The 27396-nt window shown below is 36.0% G+C and overlaps 2 protein-coding genes across 3 annotated transcripts in view; both read right to left on the bottom strand.

Moving 5' to 3' along the window:
• The window catches only part of cpne2 (copine II), a 27292-nt gene extending 10872 nt beyond the window's left edge, over window positions 1–16420 (bottom strand). The window contains exons 1-14 of the mRNA XM_016483210.1: window positions 16224–16420; window positions 10477–10679; window positions 8849–9028; window positions 8594–8668; window positions 8436–8507; window positions 8259–8342; window positions 8011–8100; window positions 7044–7142; window positions 6261–6344; window positions 5755–5814; window positions 2398–2531; window positions 2234–2288; window positions 1169–1220; window positions 955–1088 (exon numbers count right to left, since the gene is read on the bottom strand). Of these exons, the coding sequence (XP_016338696.1) occupies window positions 955–1088; window positions 1169–1220; window positions 2234–2288; window positions 2398–2531; window positions 5755–5814; window positions 6261–6344; window positions 7044–7142; window positions 8011–8100; window positions 8259–8342; window positions 8436–8507; window positions 8594–8668; window positions 8849–9028; window positions 10477–10650 (1293 nt within the window). The 5' untranslated portion in view covers window positions 10651–10679; window positions 16224–16420. The remainder of the gene's footprint in view (window positions 1–954; window positions 1089–1168; window positions 1221–2233; window positions 2289–2397; window positions 2532–5754; window positions 5815–6260; window positions 6345–7043; window positions 7143–8010; window positions 8101–8258; window positions 8343–8435; window positions 8508–8593; window positions 8669–8848; window positions 9029–10476; window positions 10680–16223) is intronic.
• Window positions 16421–17275: 855 nt separating this feature from the next.
• The window catches only part of nlrc5 (NLR family, CARD domain containing 5), a 22089-nt gene continuing 11968 nt past the window's right edge, over window positions 17276–27396 (bottom strand). For both annotated transcript variants that reach the window (XM_016483204.1, XM_016483206.1), the window contains 26 exons: window positions 26877–26936; window positions 25886–25969; window positions 25698–25781; window positions 25516–25605; window positions 25352–25417; window positions 25131–25214; window positions 23743–23826; window positions 23523–23606; window positions 22705–22791; window positions 22180–22242; window positions 22033–22074; window positions 21834–21917; window positions 21663–21746; window positions 20935–21018; window positions 20708–20791; window positions 20542–20628; window positions 20356–20439; window positions 20130–20234; window positions 19962–20045; window positions 19648–19731; window positions 19476–19559; window positions 19284–19367; window positions 18588–18665; window positions 18362–18445; window positions 18175–18258; window positions 17276–18063 (listed from right to left, as the gene is read on the bottom strand). In XM_016483204.1, the coding sequence (XP_016338690.1) occupies window positions 17991–18063; window positions 18175–18258; window positions 18362–18445; window positions 18588–18665; window positions 19284–19367; window positions 19476–19559; window positions 19648–19731; window positions 19962–20045; window positions 20130–20234; window positions 20356–20439; window positions 20542–20628; window positions 20708–20791; window positions 20935–21018; window positions 21663–21746; window positions 21834–21917; window positions 22033–22074; window positions 22180–22242; window positions 22705–22791; window positions 23523–23606; window positions 23743–23826; window positions 25131–25214; window positions 25352–25417; window positions 25516–25605; window positions 25698–25781; window positions 25886–25969; window positions 26877–26936 (2095 nt within the window). In that variant the 3' untranslated portion in view covers window positions 17276–17990. The remainder of the gene's footprint in view (window positions 18064–18174; window positions 18259–18361; window positions 18446–18587; window positions 18666–19283; window positions 19368–19475; window positions 19560–19647; window positions 19732–19961; window positions 20046–20129; window positions 20235–20355; window positions 20440–20541; window positions 20629–20707; window positions 20792–20934; window positions 21019–21662; window positions 21747–21833; window positions 21918–22032; window positions 22075–22179; window positions 22243–22704; window positions 22792–23522; window positions 23607–23742; window positions 23827–25130; window positions 25215–25351; window positions 25418–25515; window positions 25606–25697; window positions 25782–25885; window positions 25970–26876; window positions 26937–27396) is intronic.

The following is a 27396-nucleotide window of genomic DNA, read 5'->3' as shown; positions in this document are numbered from 1 at the left end:
CTCCATGGCAGGACCAGCAGACTGAAGGACAGGTTCATCCATCAGGCTGTCCGGAAGCTGAACTCCCTCCCGACCTTGCCCCCCCTCCCCTCTTTTGCCCCACGCACCACTGAACTCTGACCCTCTGACGGACTCTCCCACTCCCCCCTCCCAAATACACACACACAGTCACTTTAATCAGTGTAAATAAGCTCTTTTTGCACTACAAATCATTATATCTGCACTGTTGTTTACTTCACTGGTTTGCACTCTATCTGCCATGTGCCGTGTGCTGCTTTATATATATTTTTTTATCATTTTACCTTATTTGTATATTTGTATAGTTGTATTTTATATTTAATCTGTATATCTGTATTTATGTTCTACTGTTAGTGTTATCTGTATGCACCAAGGGTCTGAGAGTAACGCAATTTCAATTCTCTGTGTGTATGTGCTGTACATGTGGAAGAATTGACAATAAAGCAGACTTGACTTGACTTGACTTTAATGGCACAAACCCAGCACAAATGAACTGCGCTGATTTGGAGCGATTTGGGCAACATGGGGTGAAGAGTGACATCACACGGTCAAAAAAATAATGTTTAATATCTCAAACACCAAACCAGCACAAACGTTCGTTTTTGCGGCACAAACGTAGCACAAACAAATGGCATAGTTTTGGTGATTATTTCTTTTCATGGGGTGCCAACTTCACAGAGGTTTCCAAAGTGCTTTAGCTTCACATGTGAGACTGCCATGGCCAACAGATGGCAAGCGTTTCAGAGAGTTATCTGCTAAATCCATCAATTTATCAGTGTACAAGCTATCATACAATCCGAACAAGCTAAATGTACTTCCGAAACAGGTTTGGCTTACTATCCCAAGCATTAGATTGCTCCTAGATTAACCAGCTAGACTTCTTTCCTACTTTTCCTACAGAAAACCCATGATCCTCTTGAATGTTTTGACACTTACTGCTGCAGTGTCCTGTTGGAGGGCCTGGGTAGCGAAGCGGGCCACGTGGTTGATGATGGGGGCGAAGTTAGTTGGTCCATAGAAGCGGATGTGAGGCAGGCAGTTGGAATAAGCTTGAACGATCCCCTCCACACCTGCATGTACATAAAACACCATGATAGATACTAACTTAACTCTATCTGTGGATGCTGCGGAAAATGTTTGTGAGCCTCACCTGAGCAAAAAGGGTTGGTGGGGTTAAAGTTGATTGCAAATTCATGGGATACCTGGAATACAAAGAGAGAAAAACAACAACAATAACACGTCAGTAGCTAAAAAAAGACTAATACAATAATACAAATAATAATAATAAAAAAATAGGACTAATACATTTTTTATGTCACAATCAACAGCTGGAGTGCCCTTGATGGCCAGCTGGTGATTGTGACATTTAATATATTTATGACACATACAGTACTACTGTTCAAAAGTTTGGGATCTGGTTTATGTCTTATCAATGTTGAAAACAGCTGTGCTACTTAATTTTTTGTAGAAACTGTGATACATTTTTCCAGATTTCTTTGATTTATAGAAAGTCTGAACAGCATTTATTTATAAAAGAAATCCACCATGTTTTTACAGTCACGTTTGCTCTATTTAATGCATCCTTGCTAAAGTATTAACTTCTTTTGGACTAGATACTATTGAACAGTAGTGTATATTTCACTGCAATTACTAACAGCACAAAGATGCCTTATTCACAAAACTCCACAAGTGCCATTTTCTGGCACAAGTGCTATTTTTCATGTTACGCTGTTATAGTTTAAGAGGTTTGTGTACAATTTCTATTGATCATAGCAGCAGTTATTCATCAATTGATAGAGAAGAACACTATAACTGGGCATAAATAACAAGCAGCAGAGATAAGTGCTAAAAGAAACACAATGCATGGAAATAAACAGCACTAAAGGTGGGTGCAGTTCTTTCCTTGTGAAATCCCCCCCCTCAGACTTCCTTGTATTCACTCCAGTGCCATGGCAACGCAGATGGGATGACAGTTGCATAATCATTGGGATATGTGAGTATTATTGATTTTCTTTAACTGCCTCTTGCAGATCTCTGTCTTGCACTTCAAATTCTCATTTCCATTTCACACTTCCAAAAGCTTTAGCAGCCTTTCACATTCAATTCCATTTGATTATTTCAAAGGACAACTAGTATGAGATGCACAAAAATAAACACACAAAAATAAATTTACGTGGACACAAATGCACACACAGTTATGGACGCTTTTTCTCACCTTCCAGTCGGGTGGGAGTTGAGCCCCAAATCCAAGTGCAGGAAACATTTTGTCCCTGTGGATATGAAGTGTGAACAAGAAGGAGTGTGATTTTATCAGACACTGCTTTTGTGGCCATATGCAGACCTTTAAATTGTGTTTTTATTAAAAACACTGTTACATACGTGTCATAGTCTTGGATGATCTGGCCTACAGCCCAGATGGCGGACAGATATTCGTTGCTGCCCATTGGGTTGATATAATGCAGAGACGACGGCTCCCTGGGACTGCCATTGGATGCTGTGAAATCAATGCCAACCTGGAGAAACACACATTCACATTGTAATACGCTAATGCATGCCAATGGGACTGGTGTATAAAAAAATACAAGCAGCTGTTAGTATGATGCATTTCATAAGCTTTTCCCTCAGTTAGTGGGGCATCAAAGCTCATAGCTAAAGGCGATGTTGTTAACACCCAGGGAGGTTGTACCGTCAGATCTGCTCAAGCTGAGATCTGATAGCTCTGTCCTATGGCAGTCATGAACCAGGAAACATGTTCTCCGACTACATCCTTGCAACAAAACATGTTTACCAATGCAGGGGAGACCCTGTGTCTAACATTCACACTTGCTAGGGCACACCTAAACACTGGATGATCACTCCCCTGAGGCTGAAAACAGATTAATGATGGGAATGGAAAGGGAAGAGGGTGGAAATGATAGGATGAGGGGAATAGGAGGTGACAGAATGAGGGTGCCCTTTATTGTAGTCGTCCTCACATTGCCTGGCATGGCCTCCGGGTGACCGAGCTGTGAAGTTTAGCGCATGAGTATAAACTGAAGTGATGTCTACTCTATTTTCTCTGGTGTGGTTGTTACAACTGTTTCTTTGCGGGAGTATCTGTCTTGCAGTAGATAAATATGGAGTCATGGAATATACAATACGCCCTTCACACCATAGTAAAGAGAGAGTTCAGCTATAAATTTAAATTCTGTCATCATTTACTGCCCTCTTTTTTAAACTTTTGTTCTTCCGTTGAACAAAAAAGGAGATATTTGGCTTTCCCCTCCACCATGGCACCATAAATGATGGCAGAATTTTCATATTGTGTACTGTTTCTTTAAGAAGTACAGCTTAAAAGGAGACAACACAGCTGAAGACTACAATTTTGGATTTTACCTCAAAATGATATAAAATAATCTACAGACCTTGCCCAATTCTCCTCTCCAGAATGTTGCAATGTCCTTTGCTACAGTGAGTATAATCCTAAAAGCCCTTTCTCCATCTTCAATATAAAGAGAAATCATATCTTCTGAATGCTGTATTCATGAGTCTGTTTGCCCACTGTTGAACCCTGAGCTTGACTGGCTTTATAAAGATGCTGTGCGTACTTGGTAAACAGCTGCACTGAAGCTGCACGAGGACTGAGATCACAGCCGCAGCGCTGAAGAAGATACTAGAAGAAGAAGAACTACCAGCACACTGGATCTTCTAAGAATGATGGAGTGAAAACAGGAAAGCAGTAAATGACCTAAACCATTCATCTTTGCTGGAAGAGATTGAAGACAGTGTCTTCACAAATACAGTCAACAACTGTCAAGTTTAAAGGGACAGTTCACCCAAAAATGAGAATGCTAACATAATTTATTCACTCTCACGCCGTTTTCTTGGTGCATTGACAAGAGAAGTAGTGATGTCAGATTCATGAATGAATCATTCTTTTCAGTCCATTTTTTTTAGTAAATCGGTTCAAAAGACCTGAATGGTTCTGAATGATTCATTCATAAATCAAACTGATCGGGTTCTTGAGTTCAACTCAGTGACTCAATTATCCGGTCACAGCAGTTAAAGTAGTTCACTCACCCCCATGACATCCAAGATGTTCATGTCTTTCTTTCTTCAATTGAAAAGAAATTAAGTTTTTTGAGGGAAAGTTTCTAGGAATGTTCTCCATGTAATTTACTTCAATGGCGGCCAATCGGTTGAAGGTTCAAATTGCAGTTTCAATGCAGCTTAAAAGGGCTCTACACAATCCCAGCCAAGGAAGAAGGGTCTTATCTAGCGAAACAATCATTCTTTTTTTTTTTTTTTAAATATATACATTTATATACTTTTTAACCACAAATGATCGTCTTAACCACAAATAGTCGCACTAGCTCTGCGATTCGCATGCACGTCTTCACGCATTGCGTAATCACTTTGTAAAAGTCACACATGGTTAGCTCTTCGTCTCTGTATTTCGGTTCAAAAAGGTAGGGTATAGGGTGAAAAACTCCATCTCATTTTCTCCTCCAACTTCAAAATCGTCCAACATCGTTGTTTTACCTTTTCTTGTAAAGGCCGTTTTACTTTCTTTGCACGTTCGCTTTGTAAACACTGGGTCGATACTTCTGCCTACGTCACGCATTCGTGATTATGTAATGCGTGAGGTCCAGCTAGTCAGTGCAAGACAAGCATTTGTGGTTAAAAATTATATAAATTTGTATTTGTTTTAGAAAATGACCAATCTTTTACATATTTTTGTACACATTAGTTTCGCTAGATAAATTCCTTAAATAAAAAGGTAGTGAACTACTTCTTTAACAACTCACTGGAAGGCTGAGTGAGCTAACAAAACTCATACGGCTTCAGAAGTTCACTTCTAGGATACTTTTATGATTCATTGGCTTCCATTTTGAAGCTTAAAATGACCAGTCCCTGTTTAATACAACTGAATGGAAAAGAGCATGGACAACAGTCTTCAAAATTTCTCCTTGTGCGTTTTTGCAGAAGACAGAAAATCATACAGGTTTATAACAAAAACTGAGTAAATATAATATTATTTTTGGATGAACTAGCCTAATCCTTTAACAAATAGGAAAATATTTAAATATAATAATAATCTATACAGAAAAACTGCACTGGTGAAATCTGTGAGGGCTTATCATAATCTGCAGGGTAACAAACAAGCATGCATCATAAGGTGGCCTCATGCAAACAAGATATCAAAATCACTTTCCTTTGTTCAGAGGCTCACACAGCTTCTCTTGCTTTCTCTGCCTCTCTCTTTTTTACATCCCTGTGTCTCTCTCTCTGTCTTTAGTTTCAAATGAGAGACATGGACCTCTACACTGCAGCACACTGTAACTATAGCAACCTGTGAATTTCACTCACTTTCTGTATCATTTCTTACCAATCACACTGGTGAAGGCAATTGAGTCACATAAAGGAACCATATATAGAGCCTGCTCAACTGGACAGTGTACGGAAAGAAAGCTTTTAGAGTATCGGATTCAACAAATTTGACTTTAACCATCATTTGCGCTCAGCGATGTAAACCATCAAACAGACACTTCAAATCTGACACTTTACAACCCTCTTGATTGCATTCTGCCATTGTGGTTTTCAGCTAAAATTCTTCTCAGTTACAGAATATATTTCCAAAATCATCTGCATACAAATGATATTTTTTGCATTTTGCATGCATGAACCCCCCTCCCCTCAAATCGCTGACAAAAAAAAACAGACATTCAATTCCAGAGGTGACGTTATCATACTCACAGTAAACATGAGCTGACAGCCACCCAGAATGTAGTCCAGGAAGGAGTAGTCTCTCGTAATCTAACAAAGGAACGGCAAAAGCAAAACGTTTTATATTCACATATACAAAACACGTAACCCCCCTTTCACATTCCCTCAAGCTAAAGGTTGTAAAAAAGCTGTTAATGTGAGTTCAAATGGAGATTTAGTGAGAATAACTGAGTCATGTTCTGTTTTAATGCCTGAATCCATCAATAGCGGTGATTAAATGGTGACGGTGCAAGAGTGACAGGTGTTTTGTGCTGATATTAATACGTTATTTAAAGAGGATTTAGCACTATTAAACTAATCTGTCCTTACAGTGAAGCCACAATTACAGGCCTTTATTTGTAATATAAATTTAATTAAATAACCTGGAACATGGAAGGTGCTTTAATGTGCAAGCAGAATGTATGTAATACTGCTTTTTTTGTTGCCTGTGAACAGCGGATGTGTCAACATTTTCATTCCCTTTTTTATTTCCTTACCTTGCATGACTTCATTATTATGACCCCAGAGTTTTTGTAGCTCTTTTTCTTCTGTTTTTTAGGATTAATGCAATCAAACTCAACCTGTGAACAGAGAGCACTGTGTTATTGTCCACTTTAATTAATTCTATATTTATTATAATCAATAATAAGCTCAGTTCGTTTACAACATGGCACTAAATACATCATATCTCCTAGCTAAGGCTGTGCAAAAGAATGTCAGTACCTGAAAGGAGCAAAAGGGCATTTATTAGTACACTAACTCTTTCTCCAGGAGAACATTTACACATGCTCTTCCTAAGTGTGACTGGTGACACACAATGCTTGTTCTGGTAAACAAGGCATAGCTAGTACTCACATAGTATTCTGGCGCAAGAGTGGCAGGCATTAGTGTGAGCTAGGGCTGTGCGATATTGAAGAAAAATGCGATATGCGATAACTCATTAAATAATGCGATATTCGATATGCGATACGATAATGCTTAAAGTGCCACATGCTCAGATGCTCAGATGCTCATGCTCAGCTGTTGCTGAGTCAGTTCTGTGAACTTCTATAACAGTTATTTAGGTAAGAGCAGTGAGTGATTTTCTCTTTGTCTTTTGTTCATGGCCCCAAATATTGCAAGCTGTAGCGATATGCATATTGCGATATGTACATTTGCGGTATTTCGATCATTTCAATATATTGCACAGCCCTAGTGTGAGCCAAGCTTTACTTCACGCATTTAGTTCCTACATTCTGGAAATTATGAATCTCTACAGTGTTAATTGAAGGCAAGCCCACCTCCACTCCGTTCTGTGCTTCACTCATCTTGTTAACAGTGGTCTGAAACTCGCCGATGAAGTCATGGCCTCCGTCATTGTCGTAATCGTAGCACAGCACCTGTGACATCACACGTTTACTGCGAGTACTGACATGTATGAACATGTTAAAGGAAATGGATGCTGATCAAATTTGGCAGAATTCATTCTGGGTCATCAGGATGAGATGACATATGAGCAAAAGAAAAATCGAAACTGCTTAGTAGTTCTTTGAATAGGTGAAAGATGGGATAAAGTAATTATATAGTTCCTGTTTAGCATGAAAGAGTTTGAATCTGGTCCAAATATATAGTTTTTTTTTTTTTACAAACCAAGCAAATTTTCAACTGAACAGCAAGTGATCACCATGATTTTTTTGTTGTATGAAAAAGAGCATCAGAGTGACAGAATTTTAAAACAAATGGCCTTTAGAAGCTGCAACCTGATTGGACGTAATGCATTTGGATGCATGCTACCATTCTTCAAAAATCATCCTAATATGTAAACATTTCTGATTATTATCAATGTTGAAAACAGCTGTGCTGCTAAATATTTTTGTAGAAACCATTATACTGATATTTTTTCAGCATAGAAGATTCAAAAGAACATAATTTATTTGAAATAAAAATCTTTTGTATCATTATAAATGTCTTTAAATTATCAATTTGATGTATTCTTGTTCAATAAAAGTATTCCTATCTTTATTAAAAATCTTATTTTGAATGGTATTGAAATTGCATGTTTTCTGCCAAAGACAACTAGCTTTTTTAACCTAAAATAATCTAATTTCTAAAGCTAAAAATCTTTTTTTTTTTTGGGAAGCTTTATTTCATGAATATATTTTCATTTTAATATATTAAATGTTATATTAAATAACCTAGACAAATATTCACACACTGGTAATATCCACACACATAGACTAGATAAAGACACAAAATATAGAGGCACACCTTGATGTTTCTGTCCACATCTCCATTACAAAGTGAGATTAGAGGCACTGTGAAAGGCTTCCATACAGGATCCAAAGTGTTCTTAATGACCTGAAGTCAAACACACAAATGGCTATTATTCTCTTCCTGGCCTTCATTAAATGGATGAATACAGTCTGAAACACAAGTTTAACATCTGATAAAACTGTAGGAACAAAAGTGGACTTAAATGAGAATATCAGCAACATAGTTTCTATTTAGCATCTCACCTCTGTTCTGTGAACCATCATCCATTTCCCATCATCCCCTTGTTTGTGGAATTCTAAATAGGGATCTGATTTACCGAAAAAGTCCTGAAAACCAGCCACAAACAAAAACATCATCATCCTCTATCACCGAGCGCTTTTTTAAAGCACTTGAATGGTTTTCACAACCTCTTAACTGACTTTTTTATCCAGCTTCCTCCCACACATGGTTAGGGTGATTATTCTGTTGTCTGATAACTCCTGGGCTGTTATCTAGACCAAACGGAGCATATTATGATGCTCTGGTACAAACTCCATCAATGCATATGTCTGTTATAGTGTATCATGTGGTGTCTTACTGTGATGGCCCCCTTCCCTGCTGGCTTGCCATTAGCCAGAATCAGTGGTCGATGTAGCTTCTTATTTGACACAATCTAAAACAGAACAGATGGCCTGATAAACGCACAAGTAGAGGCAATACAGAGAGCTAATTTATCATAACTAAGATCATAAAAGCTTATGTTAATTACTCAAGATTATCTCATTACAGTGGTGTGAAACAGCATATAGCAAATTGATCTGGAAGTAGGTAAAATATGAAAGTGTTACCATACCACTCCCAGTGTGCACGTGAATTCACCCAAAAAGTCGTGTTCGTAAAGCTGGGAGCTGCATTTGTCCTCATCAAACATGGCAAACTTTAGCTTCTGGACCTCCTCAAAGTGGTAATCCACTTGGAATTTTACACCAAATACTGGATTCAGATTGTTCACGGCAGTCTCTGTTCGAGCCAGCTGTAATGAAATGTCTTTCAGTAGTGTAATATAAAGTATAAAAATAACTTTTGCAAATTAGGTGAAAAGTGAAATACTAAAAGTTAAGATAAAAGATAGCCCCAATATATCAAGCTGGCAAATTAATTTACCAATATTCTCAGGTCACATCTCTCCGTAAAATCAAATCAAGAGTAAATAAATCTGAAATTATTTTTTAAGAAAAATCATGATTCTTTGGCATTGTAGCATTATTTTTATGCCACAAAATAAAAATTCTAGACTTTTGGTTAAACACCATACTGAATTGAATGCGGATGAAAACGAGGCTGTCAGGGATAGACTTGCAGTCTTTAACATGGCATCCATTGTATAAAGGTCCAACGTCACAATTTTTGCAAACTTTTAAAACTGTTTTTATTTTTTTTGGCACTCAACAATCGGTATGTTGTTAAATGCATAAATGTTAAACAACAGTACAATCCACTGAATGCAATATATTTTTATCCCTCCTAGCCTCATTTTCGTTCCTGCCAAAATTTAAATACGACACCACCCTGATTAAGACTGTAATCATTTGTAAAGTTGTTGTTTTTTTTGTTGTCATTTTGTAATCTGTTATTTCTATTACTCAAAATGTTCTTATTACTGTAATAAAGTAATAAAATATTAGTGCAATAAAAAAAATGAAAAAAGCATAACTTCAAGGTATCCCAAATAAAAGGCAGCACAATAGTAAATCTTTATATACAAAAATATTCATATTTAATGCATTATTAATTATTACAGTAATGAGATTATTTTGCATTACTCACAATCAGTACCATACTGGTGTAACAATCATAAGAACATTAATAACAGCTTGGGCAGAATCTTTGTTTATTATTTTTGTAAATCTGTATGTAAATCTATTCATTTATTATTAGCGTTCTTATTTCCTAAACACATCATGTTCTAAAATGCATTTAACCATGCATTTTTATAGTACAAACACATTCCTTTGTTTGTCCCTTGGTGTTTCCATGGTTACAGTGTGCTGTGGAAGAGTGATTTCATGTGCTGGCTTGCCCTACTGACCAGCAGCACTAGCCTGTGATGGCTGGAGCACTGAGGGCACAGTCCCATAGAGACTGTACAGACACGTGTGCTCGCACTGCAACCTATTTTGATCCTCGGTTTATTTTTTTATTCAGCGTATGAAGAGATTAAAACCTGTTTTCCTCTGATTTTGCTTCCTACATGCCAGCTATTTCAGCTTTCTATGCTTCCAACTTGTGCTCATGTCCCCATAGATATCTCTACATGTGTTTTGTTACAATCCCAATTCCACCTTCTTTTCTTTCATATTCACATGTCAGTCTGCTTTCTATCTCTAACTATCAGCAGATTTTATTAAAGGTTAACCTGTGTTATCCACAATAAATCTGTGGAGGTAAGGTGGAAAGTGAACACTTTTTATCACTTCTTACCTCCACCCAGTTGCCATCCACATCATGGAGAAGAACACAGAAGGGGTCAGACTTGGATGCCACGTCGCGGTCTAGCAGGTTGGAGCCACAGACGGAGAGCTCTAACTTTGTGATGCAGTGCTGGGGCCCAATGGCAGGACCCACGTCGGGGCCCGAGGCCAGAGTATAGGCCATGGAGATGGGAGTACCTCGTCTCCCACACCCTGGGTGCAACAAAAGAGTATTTCTCTACTCAGTATAATTTCTTATATACTCATTTGCAAAGTATCATTCATTCAGTAAAAACTAAATCTAATTTGAACCTGTAATAAACAGAACATTTTGAAAATGTTAAAGGGGTCATGAAGTGAGAAATCAAAATTCCCATGATCTTTTAATATGTGACCCTGGACCACAAAACCAGTCACAAGTCGCATGGGTATATTTGTAGCAATAGCCAACAATACATTGTATGGGTCAAAATTATCGATTTTTCTTTTATACCAAAAATCATTAGAATATTAAGTTAAAATCATGTTCCATGAAGATATTTTTAACTTTCCTACTGTAAATATATCAAAACTTACATTTTGATTAGTAATATGCATTGCTAAGAACTTCATTTGGACAACTTTAAAGGCAATATTCTCAATATTTTTTGACCCTCGGATTCCAGGTTTTCAAATAGTTTTGTGGTCCAGGGTCACATATATATAAGAGGTCATTGTGCTATAAAAACATTCTGTAAGTTTCAGAACTCATAACTTTCTCTTTAAAGTCTTTGCACACCGAGTCCAAAACTCTTGTCCAAAATTTTCGCAAGTTAAAAAATAAATACGACCTCACGTTGTGTCAATCACGTTTATACACTGCCTCTGAACCTTTCATCCGTCATAAAAAAATTCGAACCCGGTTCGATTTTCTGTGTTTTTGCATCCGTAGCAAGCATTTTGATAGGAAAGGATGACGGATACGAAAAAACGGAAGAAAAAAAAACGCCTACGAAAATTTCAGACTTGGTATGCAAGGTCCTTTAGTCTAAAAACAGCTTATATTGAAGCCAATCTGCCAGAATGACAGGTTATGGAATGTGCCACTTTATGACGTAATAGTGTGGCTAAACACCACCTCCGCAGAAGAAGATCAATGCCTGCTTCTACATCACTGCCTGTTTAGCACCGCCCACCGATTCGCGCACTTAGTAGGCAAATAACAAGAGCATCAAATGCAGGTCTTTGCAGAAACAAAACGATAAACTTTATTTGATGAACGTTATTTTTAATAACTGCCAAACCACATCAGTAAGAACTTGGTCCTATGTTCACTTTATTTTACCGCAGATTAATTTATAAACAAAGCACAATTCAACGCGGGATTTTCAGAAATATTGAAACTAAAAGACGATGTTGTGCCGTCTATATTGGATCCGACGGTAATGTCGCAGGCAGCACACAAGTGTGAGCAATTGTTTTTATTACGAGATCACTTTGTCTGTTATTACTGATTGTTTGATATGAGTATTTAAGCATTTTTAACCTAAATCACTGCAGCATCCAACTGTGAAGGATGTAAGCTGTCACACATACACAACTGTTTGCCAATCATAGCAGTGGGCATTTACTTCCGAGTCTACAATCCGCCACACCTATTCAAACAGAGCGTTCTGATGAGGGGGGTTAAAAACAGGACAGAAAATGGCCTATTACTTCTAAATTAGGATGTTTTTTGATGTAAAAATCTTGATAACATTAAAAGTGGACCTCAGAGAACAGTGCAAAATAATAAAAAGGCAGTTCATGATCTTTTTCAGACATAATATGACATAAAATTATTAAGTATTTTAATATTACTTTAAATAATATTAATTTAATTATATGATATTGATATTCAGCATTTTTTTGATTTCTAAGACACTAAAATAAGCACATTTATAATGCTGAGCATGTTAATTGCTTTTTCATAAAAGGTCAGGTCTTCCCGCCAGGATAAACAATTTTAAAATAATTTTTTTTCCCCTCAAATTGTTATTTTGCTACTATAATTTTAATGCAAAACTGAAGCATTTTCACCAATGGTCTCAGACCTTTGGACCCCATTGTATGTCTTAATGTCTAATTCTTTTAAGTAGCATTATCCCAACAATATTAACCCTATAAAACCTACTGTATCATATTTGACACACATTTCTAAGGCCTCTAAATTACTAACATGTAACAACATTGTAAAAAAATAATTGTTTGACCTTTTCTCACAAAAATGACTTGCCCACATGTCTGAGACAGGGATGCTTGGGTTCATGGTCTCCTGCCAAACAACTCCTCAAAAACACTGAACATGAAAACACCCTATGATTTCCACACTCATCAGTGCCCGCAGACACGCGCACACAGAACACGAGCGTCACACCAGGACATGAGGAATACAGCGAGGGCTCTTGTTGCTTAGATACTGATGTACCACTGTCTCTTTCCATGTTAATGTCACAAACCACAATTAGGCTGTGACCACCATAGACAAAGCATGATGGAAAATGACTTCACAATCATGTTACATAGAATCCCAGTACATCAACGTTAGCACAACTTCTCATGTTAACAAGAGGAAGTTTATCCGATTAAGAACTGTATATAATTTCCAGTGGTGCTGATGTCAACTTGTCAACTTAAAAAAAATAAATAAAAATCGGGTTTACAGTGAGGTACTTACTGTACAATGGAAGTAAATAGGGTAAATTCTTAAACACTAAAATACATATATATACACAATAACAAACAATAAATATGATCACTTAGGTTATTTACACAAGATCACTTGTGTAAATATGATTTTAGTGTGGTAAAATTGCTTACTAACCTATTCTCTGTAAAGTTATACTCATTTTTACTTTGACATCTTTGACATGGCATCACAAAGCCGTAAAACTCTAAAATGACTGTAAAAATGGTGATTTAAACCTAAAAACGTAAATAATACACACATTTTCACAGGAGAATTAAAGTCTGTGTTTTTCTACATTTATATTTATATTTCAGCTTTTAAGCCCTACAAAATTGTACCCCATATTTACAAATATAAGTGTAAATGTCTCACTGTAACCTCAACGATTGATTTTGAGAAAATGAGGGCCAAAAAAAAAATATTTTTTTGACAAGCTTGTTACATTAAATTATAAACAACAGAAACTTTTCCTGATCAGTTAGGAAATGAGACGAAAACTCACCTGAATTTCCATCCCAAAACGGCATCTTTGTAACCTCTAGGGTTGTTCGGATTCTAAATGAACTCTGTATTTAAATTAGCATTATATAGTGTGGTGTTGGTAACTATTCCCAGAATAATGACATGTTCCACATGACTGTGATGTCATGGAAAACGGGATACACAGTCTAAACAGTGTGTGCTTAAATCTCACTTAAGAAAGCGCACACCCAGATGAGACACGTGTAATTCATGCAATGTCAAAAAACACTCCACAAATGAGTAATCCTCCACCTAACCTTGCATCCTAGTTTAATCATTGTTGTCTGGAAATAATGTCCATAAAATCATTCAGAGTCTTATCCCGCCCATTTGAGGTCAAAATGGCAACACGTTGCCTTAACCTAAGTGATCATCAACTCAACACTTCATTACTTATATCCAAGGTTCAGTGCCAGATAGCACACAGCTAGACATTAGAGTGGAAAACAAGTGTAAGGCTGTAATCAAACATGGAGTAAATTGTTATGATTTTATTAAACATTTAAATTAAAGTATTGCTAAAGTATAATCATAAAGAACAATGCAGACTGTAGTCATAAAAATTGCAACCATATTTCATTGTTGTGCCATGAAAAACTATCCATACTATCTGATATGTATATATGCATATAAATAGTTATATTATATTATATTATTATGAGGGACAACAAGACATCCAATATTTAAACTCTTGTCTTGACCATGTAAGTAAATGCAGTTTCATACAAAATGCACAATATCGAAAAAGTATGTGACAATTATTTACAAAGAACTGTTTACGTGGAAAAATATTGTCCATTATATAGACGCTCAATTTTTTTTTCCTATGGAATAATTAATAGAAATATTTGAATAAAATATGAGCTTCACTTCTGCCTAGCCACATAGATTCCACATACACTTTAGTTTGTTTTTGTGAACAGAGGTGCTAATCGCAGGTTTAACTTGTATTAAACCCTGAACATTCCCTTAAAGGAAAAAAAGATGTTACCTATAGATCATTTGCAATACTCCTAAATAACTGTGATTTAATCTGATTTCCTGTGTTTGAGTGCCAACCCTTCAGACATGGAACATAAACTACCAAAAATCACACATCTCTAGAGACTTTCCATTTAAGGGAGTTTAACAATTACAACATAATTACATCATTTCCGTATCATACTGTTGTGCATTATCTTCATGGTACAATAGGATTAAAAAGTGCAAACTAGCAGCAAAGAGGAAGATCTAAAGTACCTGATATCAATTTGCACTTTCATTTGCTCTTTAATCTCAAAAGGTGCAGTAAATAATCTCTTATTAATACTGACAGTAAGTTTGCTTTTTGTGATTAATTTGTTTACTAAAACTCTGGGTTAGCTAAATTAGCTATAGGTTACATGTTCTAATATTTTTGAAAATGTCAACATTGTGGGCTCAAAGACCATTATTCAAGCATCTATGTGAGTTGAGTTAGTGCTGCAGTTTAGGCATCACCTTTCTGCTCAAGTGTCAAACCACATCTACACTTAAATATTACAAAGCGCAACATCCTGTTGACTCTATGATAAGGTGTTGAGCCATACAGTGTCGAAAAAAGTTTATAATGACTAACTGTAAAACAATATGAATGGAAGTTGTGGCAGTCTACATGCAGTTAAAAATTATCCAACTTGTAAAAAAGCAAGTGGGTCAATGAAGTGGCGCTCTTTTTTGCCTTGATCTATTAAGTTATTTAAAATTGCATTAAAATGCAGTCATGCAAAGAAAAACTTCCACACATCTCTTCTATGATGAGCATGTTTTCAATTTCTGAATTAAAACTCACACTGACATTTTTTTGTTGAGCATGAAGTCAAAAATGTCTAGGCAGTGTAATTTTTCAGAAATCTGGAAAAAACAACAACTCAGTGCTATAGTTAGTTTTTATTATTTCTTTAAAACAAACAGCCAAGTAAGTTTTTTTTTATTTTAAATATGATTAGTGTTTTAAATATACACATACACCAACATGTCTTCAAGGTGCAAGGAAAGTGGTAGCCTACTTTATACTCGGTTACACCACTTGACAGTTTTTAATTCATTAAATCTATATTTTTTACATACATGTATAGATGTTTCCAACACATTTATGTAGCCTACCCAACAGGAATAGAGCGAATTCAGGTAAGGCGACTTCTTGACATTGGAATGGTCCTTTTTACCTGAATTCATCCTTCAAAGATGACATTTCTAAGAAATGCACGTATGGCAACTGTATTCATAAAAGATTTCTAATTTTTATCATCTTGGACACGATTATGTGACGCAATTAACTTGAAACGTTCAGAGGTCTCGTTTGTTGTTGTGATGCTTTGGTTAACGCAGAATTATTTTAGGCTTCTTTTTTTTGGCTTCTCAGGTTGTTGTTTTCTTAATCGTGCACACCGGAACTCTTTATGTTCATTGTTACTTCCTTTCAGACGTTAACATGTAACAAACCCTGCGTGTTTGTGAATGGGAATGATTACTTCATAAAGTCACTGTATAACTCAATAATAACTCACCTCTCGAAGCTCTCGCGCAATACGCAGCCTACTTTTCCTCAGCGTCTTCTTCTGTCGTAGTTTCTAGTGCTGGTGGCAGAAACTCTGCGTTTCGAAAAGATTATAGGTTGTTTGAATTATCCAGCAAAAAAGGTGCCAATGTATTGGCCGTTTAAGAAGAAAGCGCTTCGCTGTGGTTAAACCGCGGGCAGACTCGAGAGTCGCGCGCTCAGTGAGCCAACAGTTGTGTAGTTTTCACAGCTCTGAACTCCGCCCGTGTCCACATCTGTCATTATTATGAGCTAGTCTCTTCTGAGCTATGCCACAATCGAAAAGAGCTTAAAAAGAAAGAGAAGAAAAGGAATGAAAGTAACACGCTTGAGTTTTATACGTTTATACATCTTGGTGTATTTTTGCTGAAGAGCGCGGAACGCGCACGCATTGTTCTGAAGAACTTCTGAGGGAAAATATTTTATAGGTAATTAAATCAAACATATGCATTGTCTACTGTTTCATGCCAGCTAATTTAACAAATTTTTATGTTTTTTAAATGTGTAGGGGGATCTTTGATATACGCTTTGAATGGATGTGCTCTTCATCATCATTGTTGACCGATATAAAATGGGCGTATGGACATAAATTGTGTTTTTCTTTTTCTTCTTCTTGATTATGTTGTACATCGTGCCATCATAATTACGGGAATGTGTGATTTAATCCAAGTGAACAGTTCTTCCTGATAAAACACAGCAGTCCACAGCCTTACAAGATTTACCGTGTTGCTTTAGTGCCATCTAGCAGAAATATTGCACCGTGCAAGTGTTTGAAAAAAAGGGCCCATTTTTAAAATATTTTCCCTTACAAATAACAGACTACCACAATCTGCCTGCCATTTTGAAATATATTTTAATTAAATAATAATAATATTATTATTATTAAGACACTATAACTAACTATATGTCAGACTAAGTGTTACATTTTGTGTCTCTATCTATTCTATTTTGAGATGTGATTAAATAATGGAATAACTGTTGTCCAAAATATCATTAAAAAAGAACTTGATGAATTACCTTTATTTAAATTTAAAGTGCACATAAAAAACACATGAATAGAATACAAATTTATCAGTGCAGCTATCAGAGAGGATGTTTGTGCGTTTACCACAAAAACTGAGCAATTTCACCTTACAGGTGCCACATTCCAAAAATAAAATAAAATAAAACAATTTATAGGTAAAAGCTGAATAGATCAAGTAAAATACAGACATAAAGACGTAATTTAAAGGAGAACACAACATGGTGGTTTGTGTCCAGGGTTGATAAATGCATGAATGCCCCTAATGGAGGTCTGGGCTCTTATGGCAGTGTATAAGCAAAGAGCATGACTGTGCTGAACTTTACAAGAGAGCTGCCTGCATGCTTCACTGTGCTAATTAGTCACATTTTCATTGTTTCTAATTCTTGCAAGTTAGAAAATCCACAGAAAATGTAAATCTCTTGTAAAGGTAATGCAATTGATGGCATTTGCATTTGGGGGGGGTAGTAAGTGTTGCCTGCTCATTCTCTTTATTTACCAGAGCCTACTATTTCCATTAGATGGACATTCAATGATTCAAGTCCCTGAACAGCTGGAAACTGTGTTGTTGTTTTTTTTTGTGTAATGAATTGCTCTAATGAGGTAATGTGTTCCCCGATTAAATAACTCAATCTTAAAATCTGGTAATAGCACTTCACCAATATTATTTACAATATAAAAAAAATGAAGAAAAAAAACGGAGGAAAACATAAGTGGTTAAACTGATGAAAAATTCAGTCTCTGATCTTTCAGATTCTCATCTTCTTTGGTAATTGGGTTCCTCCAGAGTCTGTGTAAAATGCAGAGAAGCTCAGCTTTTTATTTGCATGTCAAGCAGTTCTACTAGTTGATCCTTATTGATCACAAATTGTCTGATCAAGAGTGTAAGTGCTAGTCATACCTTATTACTTCAATGGAGGGGCATGATGGGAGGCATTTGGCTATTACTGTGGCTCCTGCTGTGGTGATATTATTGGCCTCCAGGCTGCAATCATTAGTTTTAATGACATCAGTATATTGCATCAGTATATTGTATATTGTGATCACACTAATAGCTAAACCTTCACAGCAAGCACTCAAGTACTTACTCAAGTCTTTTCAGCTTTGTACACAGGGGTAGAATCTCAGCCAGTGTCCGTGCCAGGCTGTCATCACATAAATTCCATGACAAGCTGAGGAAGACATTCATTCATAAACTAACAGCAGCTTTACAAACACACACAAACACAGGGACCGGGACAATGCAATGTCTGGGTCCATGCATTTATCAGTCAAACTGCAGCATTAAAAGAAATCTGAAAGGACTTATCCCACCTGACGTCCTCTATGGATGGACAGTGTTTGAGGGATGAGGCAACACCAACCAGATCTGAACTCCCAATCGAAGTCAAACTGAGAGACAAGTAGTCACACTGGTTTACAGTATGCAGCAGTATCTAACAACCAATCATGTTACATACCGTTCAAAAGTTTGGGGTCAATAAGTTTTGTAAATGTTTCCTAAAAAAGTCTCTTATGCTTACTAAGGCTGCATTTATTTAAACAAAAATACAATAAAACATTAATATTGTGAAATATTATTACAATTTAAAATAGCTGTTTATTTTCATATATTTCAAAATGCAAATTACTCCAGTGATGGCATTGATGAATTTTCAGCAGCGATTACTTCAGTCCTCAGTGTCACATGATCCTTCAGAAATCATTCTAATCTGCTAATTTGGTGTTCAAGAAACATTAATTATTATCAGTGTTGAAAACAGTTGTGCTGCTTAATATTTATTTATTTATTTATCGGAAACCTTGATATGAATGAATAGAAATGTCAGAATATGAATGTATTTACTGTAATTTTTTATCAAGTTAAGGCATCCTTGCTGAATAAAAGTGTGAATGTCTTTTAAAAGAAATCATACTGACCTCAAACTTTTGAACGGTAGTGCATGTGATGTAAAAAATGTATACATTCCACTTTATATATGTGGCTCTGTAATGTATTTAGTGTCTTACTGTAGTATTTTTAGTGCTTTCATGCTCATCAGACCTTCACAAAGAGACATGGATCCTTGTTGGCCAAACTGATTCTCTGACAAACTAAATAAAAACAATTTTATTATTCCCTGTCAGTGACATCTTTTTAAACCAATTGTTTCATCTAAAATTAATTCTGTAATTTTTCACCATCAAGACCACAGGACTTACTTGAGTTCTGAAAGCTGAGGCAGTAACGGAACGACTTGTGCTAGTTTAGCAGCACTGGCTTGACCAAGTTGGTTTTTGGACAGCCTGTGAATACAAAATAATAATAAAAAATGATCACCTACTGATTTCCCAAGTAATATCACTCATTAATTAAATAAAATAAATGTTTTACTGTAGTTTCTGAAGAACTCTGCAGTGGGATAGTGCTGCCAATAGCTTCTCTCCAGCCTGGTCAGTCACATTGTTGTCTGACAGACTGCAAAAAGTTCATCAAGGAAAATTAATAATGATGCAATGAATCCTTTCTTGCATTAAATTCATTAAAAAAAACTGAACAGTGCTGAATATTTTAAACACTGAAAAGTTGGTGTATCTATTTCCACCATATTTAATTGTTTTAATTGTGTCCACTAGAAGGCACACTACTATAATATAAACTGCTCAAGCACAGGAAAGGAATAATCTTCCTCGGTGCAGTTACCATACCTTAGTTTTACTAGTTCAGTCCATGAAGGAATGTATTTCACAAGTTCATAAGTACCACTGTCTCCAATTCTCCAACTTTCCAACCTGTAAACATCAAAAAATGTTTGCATATTACCAAACACTGTGGGCATTTGTGTGCATGTGCTTTTTACTAACCACAAAACTTACTCAATCTCTTCCATCTGTCTAAAACCCTTAAAAGAGGCCAGTAGACAGAGTATGCCAGTGCCATTCACAAATGTCTCTGATGTCACCACTCTGATTTTGTTCAAGCTGAGGAGAACAACCAACCAAAGTAGAGAAGAAAAAACAGGATGGGCTCTTAGGTGAGTACAGCAGATTATCGAGTACGTGCTAAATCTACAATGAACATTACAAGGTGTAAAAGCCTCACCTGAGCCTCCTAAGTGAGGTCAAACGGCTGAAGCCTTGAGCTAGAATGGTTATACCCTCCTCATCAAGTATCACAGAGTCAAGTCTATGATTGAGAACAGAATATTGAATATAGTATATCTTGTCAGTGATTGTGAATGCATTAAAAACTAGCCACACTTCTTAATTTCAAGAGAGCATGTGTTACCGTATCTCTGCCAGCGAGACACACTGCACCAGACCTCTGACCAGGTCCCGCCCTCGAGCTGCTGTCCAACCAGAGCACTGGGACAGACTGGACAAAAAGATATCGGCCCATCAGCAATGTCGCACTCTTTATCGCTGAGAAACAATGAAGAAAATCAGACACTTACTTGATCGACTTTAGATTTGGCACACTTTGAAGTGCTCTTTCAAGTACTGTAGCTCCATGGTCACCTAAAACAAGCTGGGACAAACTGGAAAACCAGAGGCAAAGGGAAATGTTGAAACATATGGGAAGGAAAAGGTAAATAAGCTCACTGAATGAAATTACACATAAATATTCTGTGTCAAGATCACTTTAAACTTGGATAAAGGGGTCAAGAGAAAGACAACACACCTCAAACTCTCAAATGATGTAGTTTTTGGTAATGCTTCCATAAGTGTTGCCACCTCATCCTCAGCTGCTCCTTTCAAATCAAGACTGTAAAAAACAATACTTATTATAACACCAAGAGTGTTGCATACAGATGTTTCTACAACTTCAAAGTCCCAGGGGCTGATTTTTTTAAACAAACAGATTTAAAATGATTTGGTTACATTAAAACTCAGAATCTTTTTACCATGCAGTTATATTTAGTGTAGATTTTATGAATGAAAATCAACAGTAAAATAGTACGTTAAATTACAATTATTAAATGTTTTAAAATTATTTTATCCATTTGAAAAAAAAGGAGTTGTGGCAGCAATTCCATCAGTACGAGAATAAATATACAACACATAATGAGCAGAATATTTTTTATTGCACTTAATTTCCTATTTAGCTTTAATTTTGTCAAATTTTGCAAATAGTATGAAAAATGATTTACTTCTGTATATTTAGAATACTTAGATGCAATTAAATTAGCCCCGCAACAAAAACAAGTTGTACATTTTATTACAAAAATGTTTAAGTGTGCTATTAAAAACAATATAATTATTTGAGATGTGGAAATGACACTGTGGTGGCAAAACGCCATAAATGTCCTGTGATGCATGTATGTTACATATTATGTAAAAAGTATGTTTTAAAAGAAACACCCACATATACAGTATAAAATAAAGATGACTGATCTTTGGAACACTTACGTGAGGTTCCTGAGATTCCGTAAGAAGGGAATGACCGCAGAAAAAAAATCTGCACCTTTTCTGTCCACTTTGAGCTGAGAGAATCTGGACATAAAATAAAGCAGAATTTATACTAAGGGGAAAAAAACATCTAATAGACAAAAAAGTTAGTATCAACTCTCATTGGCTTACCTTAAATCCTGCAAGGCATGACATTTCTGAATGGGAAGTGTCAGAGGAGCGAGATGCTGTCCTTCTATGTCACAGTCATCAAAGCTAAAGAATGTGACAAAAGTGGAGTTGTACATCAAATATGGCGAATATAACAAAAATAAGAGTGAATAAAAGCACAAAACAAACAAGCTGACAATCAAACAAAAAACCAACACACCTGATGGACTGCAGAGCAGGTGAGAAGTTTTCAGAATGACCTCTGTCAGAAGGAAAAAGGGCCAAATTAGCTTTGCATATTTATTTACATTATTTATAGCACTCCATATTCTATGAGCATAAAAATATATGGAATTATCAAACTTACACAAAAGTGGATCTAGGACTGGAATTTCCCTCTGTAATGATGTTTATGGATGCACGGTTGACGCTGCAAATATTGGGTAAAAGATGTTTTTCTCATTTTGTGATCTCACCTCTTTTTTGCTCTACACGTTTTACTTAATCACTTGACAATGCATTATTAAGTTAGGATCATTTGCAAATTTACAAATTTAAATCGGTTTGTGCCATTGAACATAAATGTTTGAGTTGGGATGAAATAAGAGCAACATCGTCACACAGGAAATCATTCAGTATACACCCACAACCGACCCACAATTAAGTAAATACATACATTTTGGTTCATTCAAGAGACTTCAAAGAACAGGTGAAATGTTAATACTATTAATATCACTTCGTCTCTGTCACTACATTTGAAAACATTTGCAGTTTTATAGACCTTTTAATACAAACATTGTGGTGTGCTGACAAGTTTCATTACAGCCACGAAGCAATCAGTGGTCACAATATGTGTGTCCATTGATTGTGGGTTACTGTTTCAGAACCGCACCTGATTTCTTTGATGTGTGGCTGCAAATTTAGGCATTTGGCAATGAGACTGGCAACAGCATTTCCTGTCAGCCACGGCTCTTCAATCCTAATAAAGACATTCCAAACACATTGTTATTCTAACAGTGCATCTGCTATATAAAAGTAGCAACTAATCACAGATTACATCTGTTCTTCGTTGTTTCTTCAAATTAAGGCACTTAGGACTTTAAGATATTTGCAAAATAAACTCATTAAAACAAATTTCCTACACTCACAAGTTTGTAATCTAAAAACAGTGCATATACATGTCTTATAGGGGAAATGTCATTTTTTCCCCCGCATATCCACCATAGTGTAGTTTCCAACAAATTTCAAATCATGTTTTGTGTTTAACATTTTGTGGTGGAATAAATGGAATATGTCTTGCTAAGGCTAATTTAATAGGTAGCATTTTATATATATCAAATAAACACAATTACATTCAATTACACTATTACCGGACCTTGATTTTTGCTTTCTATTCCTTATGTTTCATATTTCTTATCACTGTTGTCTCAGACACAGCTGTTTATTTGGTAAACAAGTGCACTAACCATTGAAAATCTTTTAACGGGGGAATTTTGTTAGTCATGATGAAAATGATACATAAAGGTGGCCATAATTTGTGTAAAACTGATGTATTATTTTTACAGTGGAATTTCTTTTTAAATTGATAGTATGGGTTTGAGACAAGGGTAGAAACCAAAAATCTGTTAAGAAATGCATAATAAAAAGTTTCAAAATTCCAGAAGTTGAAGAAACATTTTTAAATAAAAATATGTTTTGTTCATTTCTTACCTGGTGTCTCTGTGTTGGTGACAGCTACTTAACTTTTTAACAAAATACTCAATCTGCTCAGAACTCAGACCATTACTTCTTAATCTTAGAGGAACAGAAAAAAGCGCATTAAAAATGTGCCAAATATGCCGTTTTAAAAATATCCAAGAAACGTATGAGTACTGTTGAAATAGTCAGTGAGATCAATCCTTAACAATCAACAATCTTTGTAAAATCTTACTTCACAGTTTGGATTGTGGAGAGCTCAACCAGGCTGTCCAGTAGAGAGAAAAGGCCTTGACTGTGCAGTGAATTAGAAGACAATCTAAAGAAAAGAGGAACAATCAATGTTTATTTAAATGTGACCCTGGACCACAAAACCAGTCTTAAAGTTCCCATGAAATCAAAATTAAAGTTTTTTGGGTGTTAGTATCAATATGTTAGTCTTAAGGTTATCTATAAGGCAGTGTGCTCCAAAACAGTGACAAAATTCGCATTTAGAAGATATAAGCATTCAAAGCTTGCAGTTCGTCACTTCCGCCAAAACGGCTCAACGATTTTTTTTGACGTCACATCGTACTTCAGCTTCTCATCAAACTTTCTGTCCAATCAAATGCTCTCTAGAATCCGAAGCGCCCGCCCCCTAGCCCCTACACTATAAAATAGACGCTGAAGCCGCGGCTGAAATCGGTCACTTGTCCACAGAATTAGTATTTTCTGTACAGTGAATGGCACGTAGTACACTATATAGGGGACAGGGAACGATTCAAACAGTGTAAAATTCTACACAGAATGCTATATTTTATAGCAATATGGATGAGATTGTGGCTGGCATACCCTGTCAAATGCGGCTTTATGGAGCTCAACGGCTCTGAATGGCTCTTGCCCAAGCTGTGATATAAACGAACGCTATTGGCTATTTTAAAAAGGGGTGGGGCTGCTTGATATGTCCCGCCCTGTCTTCCTGTTTCAGTTCAAATTACGTCAACACAGAGTAACGCTGCGTGTTTCTAAGCATTTCAGGGGACCTTTAAGTCGCTGGGGTATATTTGTAGCAATAGTCAAAAAAACATTGAATGGGTCAAATTTATTGATTTTTCTTTTATGCCAAAAATCATTAGGATATTAAGTAAAGATCATGTTCCATGAAGATATTTTGTAAATTTCTTACCGTAAATATATCAAAACTTCATTTTTGATTAGTAATATGTATTCCTAAGAACTTTATTTGGACAACTTTAAAGGCGATTCTTTCAGTATTTAGATTTGTTTGCACCCTCAGATTCCAGATTTTCAAATAGTTGTATCTCAGCCAAATATTGTCCTATTTATTCAGCTTTCAGGTGATGTATAAATCTCAATTTAAACAAATTGACCCTTATGACTGGTTTTGTGTCACAAATGGTCATGAAACCTTAAAACACATTTTTTATTTTAACAGATATGTACAGTTTGCACATCCCTGAAAACGCTAATAGTACTCAATAAATGGAATAAGGGGATTAATAACAGGAAGAATCTATAAAATATAGCACTTTTCTGAGAAGACAAATAAAGAATACGGAGTCTCATTAGTTAATAAATTTGCAAAACACACACATAGTAACACAACTGTGCTCAAATACTCACTCTAATGTAAGTAGTCTAGGGCATCTGTTCACTATTTCCACAAGCTTCTTCAAGTGTATGACCTCAAAACTGCACTCCCTTAGCCTGTAGTTAAGAGTAAGACAACAGTAAGAGGAAGCTAAACATCAAACTACTTTCACTTTTGACTTGAGTGAATAAATCATACTATTCACGTGACTCTCTGATTGTGTTTTTGCAACACATGTATTCTGGGAAATTACCTAAGAGTTTTGCCATTGACATGTTCCTGCACAAACTTAATCAGAGACTGATCTTCCACTCCAAGACTAAAGATGAGAAACACACATATAATACGCAAGCCGATCATTGTTCATGTCAATGAAAAGTAAGGAAAGAATGGAAGTGATAGTGTGTTAGTCTTTACCTGACTTCAACAGCAACAACTTTCTCACAGGTGTTCATTGAGTTGACCAGATGCAGTGCCCCGACTTGAGTTATTTGGTTACCGGTGAGGCTGCGAAGGAGCGCAATAAGTAAACTTTACAAGGTAAATTAATCCATAATTTCAATTACAAGCAAACACTACAACTGTCACTGAACTCTTACCTCACCGAGCTGGAGATCTTTAGTTTAGGCAAATAGTCAACAAAACATTTCACCCCTTCATCATGAAGAAGGTTATGAGACAAACTACAGTGGAGAAGGAAATAAAAAATGAACTGTTTGTGATTACTGGACAGTAAAATACACCAACTTCTATTAAGATGGAGGTAAAAGAACAGAGGAACACTTACTCCAATTCAGATAGGCGAGGACAGTTTTCCAGTATCCTTGAGAGCTTCTCGACATTGCTTTTGCACAGTTTATACTCTGTGAGCCTGTTAACATCAGAGAGAGAGTCAAAACCTCCAGTTTCCAAAAGTGCAAGGGCCACAAAATTAACTGAGAAATAATCTATTGCAGTGATACAGCATTACGGAATTCAGTTTGAGATGTATTGCATCAAAGACAGTGTTATTTTAGCATTACTTACTATATACTGTTACAGTATTTATTAATTAATAAAATTAATAATGAATTTTAGTATTTCTACATTTGCCATTTTCATTTAGGTTTGTTAAGTTTTTCATCTAATATTTATATTTTATTTCATTTCAGCTTTATTTCAATTACAGAAAACTATTTATAATAGATTTAGTTAACAAGAACAACACTTTTGACCAGCGTTGATCATTGTAACCAATCACAAACTTGTCTGTTGCATGCATAGATGATTAAGCAAATTATAGGAAGAAGAAATCCACCTATTACCGCTCAAATGCCGAGTTTTGTTAGCATGATCTTACTAAGTTCTGCACTCTCACAAATGCTCTCATTAAAGCCAGCAAGGTGTAGAACTAATGTAAATAAGAGATTTCGTTGTACAGTGTAAACTACTTCACAGAATCTTCACAAGAAGGCAGAACAGTCAGTGAGCATGCGCTGAGCTTAAGTAATTATAAAAAAAAAAAAAAAAAAAGGGATGTCTAATGCTATTTCATGCATTCTGACTTATTTACACTGTTAAAGAGTTGGATTCTCATGCTAAACATGGCCAAAGTTTATCAAAAAAATGAGTTGGACATATGACAGAGTATTTCTGTGCCAAATACACTTCTTCAGGGTTCGTATAAGTTTCGGAAAGTATGGCCCTATATGACGTCATAAAGCGCGGAGCACTTTGAAGAGCGTGTGCACACATTAACCAGCAATGCCCAGCAATGGTGGTAAGATGACATTACTAACTTGCAAATTGCTGCCTCTGCCTTTTCAGGAACAAACTTGATGAATGCTTCTGCCTGGTGCCTGAGAATCATGTTAAAAGCAACTTTAGAAAAATAAATCAAGATTTGTGATTTTAAAAGTATATTTAAAGCTGCAGTCTGTAAGTTTTGCCTCTTTGTCGCCATTTCTGTTTGAAAACCTGGAATTGCAGCTGTGTGCGGAATTATCTAGCTTGCATAGGTTGTGAGTGGGTGGCTCCAGCGCGGATGAATTTAATGTTCTGAAGAGTATGTGCGGCAGTCAGTCACAATCACAGATTCTAGCCTACGTCTTGGAATATGACCCAATTAAGAATTTTCACCGTATATTGCCATCTGAACAAGTAAGTAACAAGTCTGCCATGTTTGTTCTGACCAACTGAGGAAAAAAGCATTACCATAAATCTCGCTACCAATGGTGATTAAATCTAAAGATCGGTTAGCTCATATCACATCAAACCGTTCAAATTATTATTATTGTTATACTTTATTCTCAAATGATT

The sequence above is a fragment of the Sinocyclocheilus anshuiensis genome, unplaced genomic scaffold, assembly GCF_001515605.1.
Source record: "Sinocyclocheilus anshuiensis isolate Anshui unplaced genomic scaffold, SAMN03320099.WGS_v1.1 scaffold481, whole genome shotgun sequence".
Taxonomy (NCBI): domain Eukaryota; kingdom Metazoa; phylum Chordata; class Actinopteri; order Cypriniformes; family Cyprinidae; genus Sinocyclocheilus; species Sinocyclocheilus anshuiensis.
The sequence above is the reverse complement of the archived record's forward strand: the minus strand, read 5'-3'. Positions and strand labels throughout refer to the sequence as shown.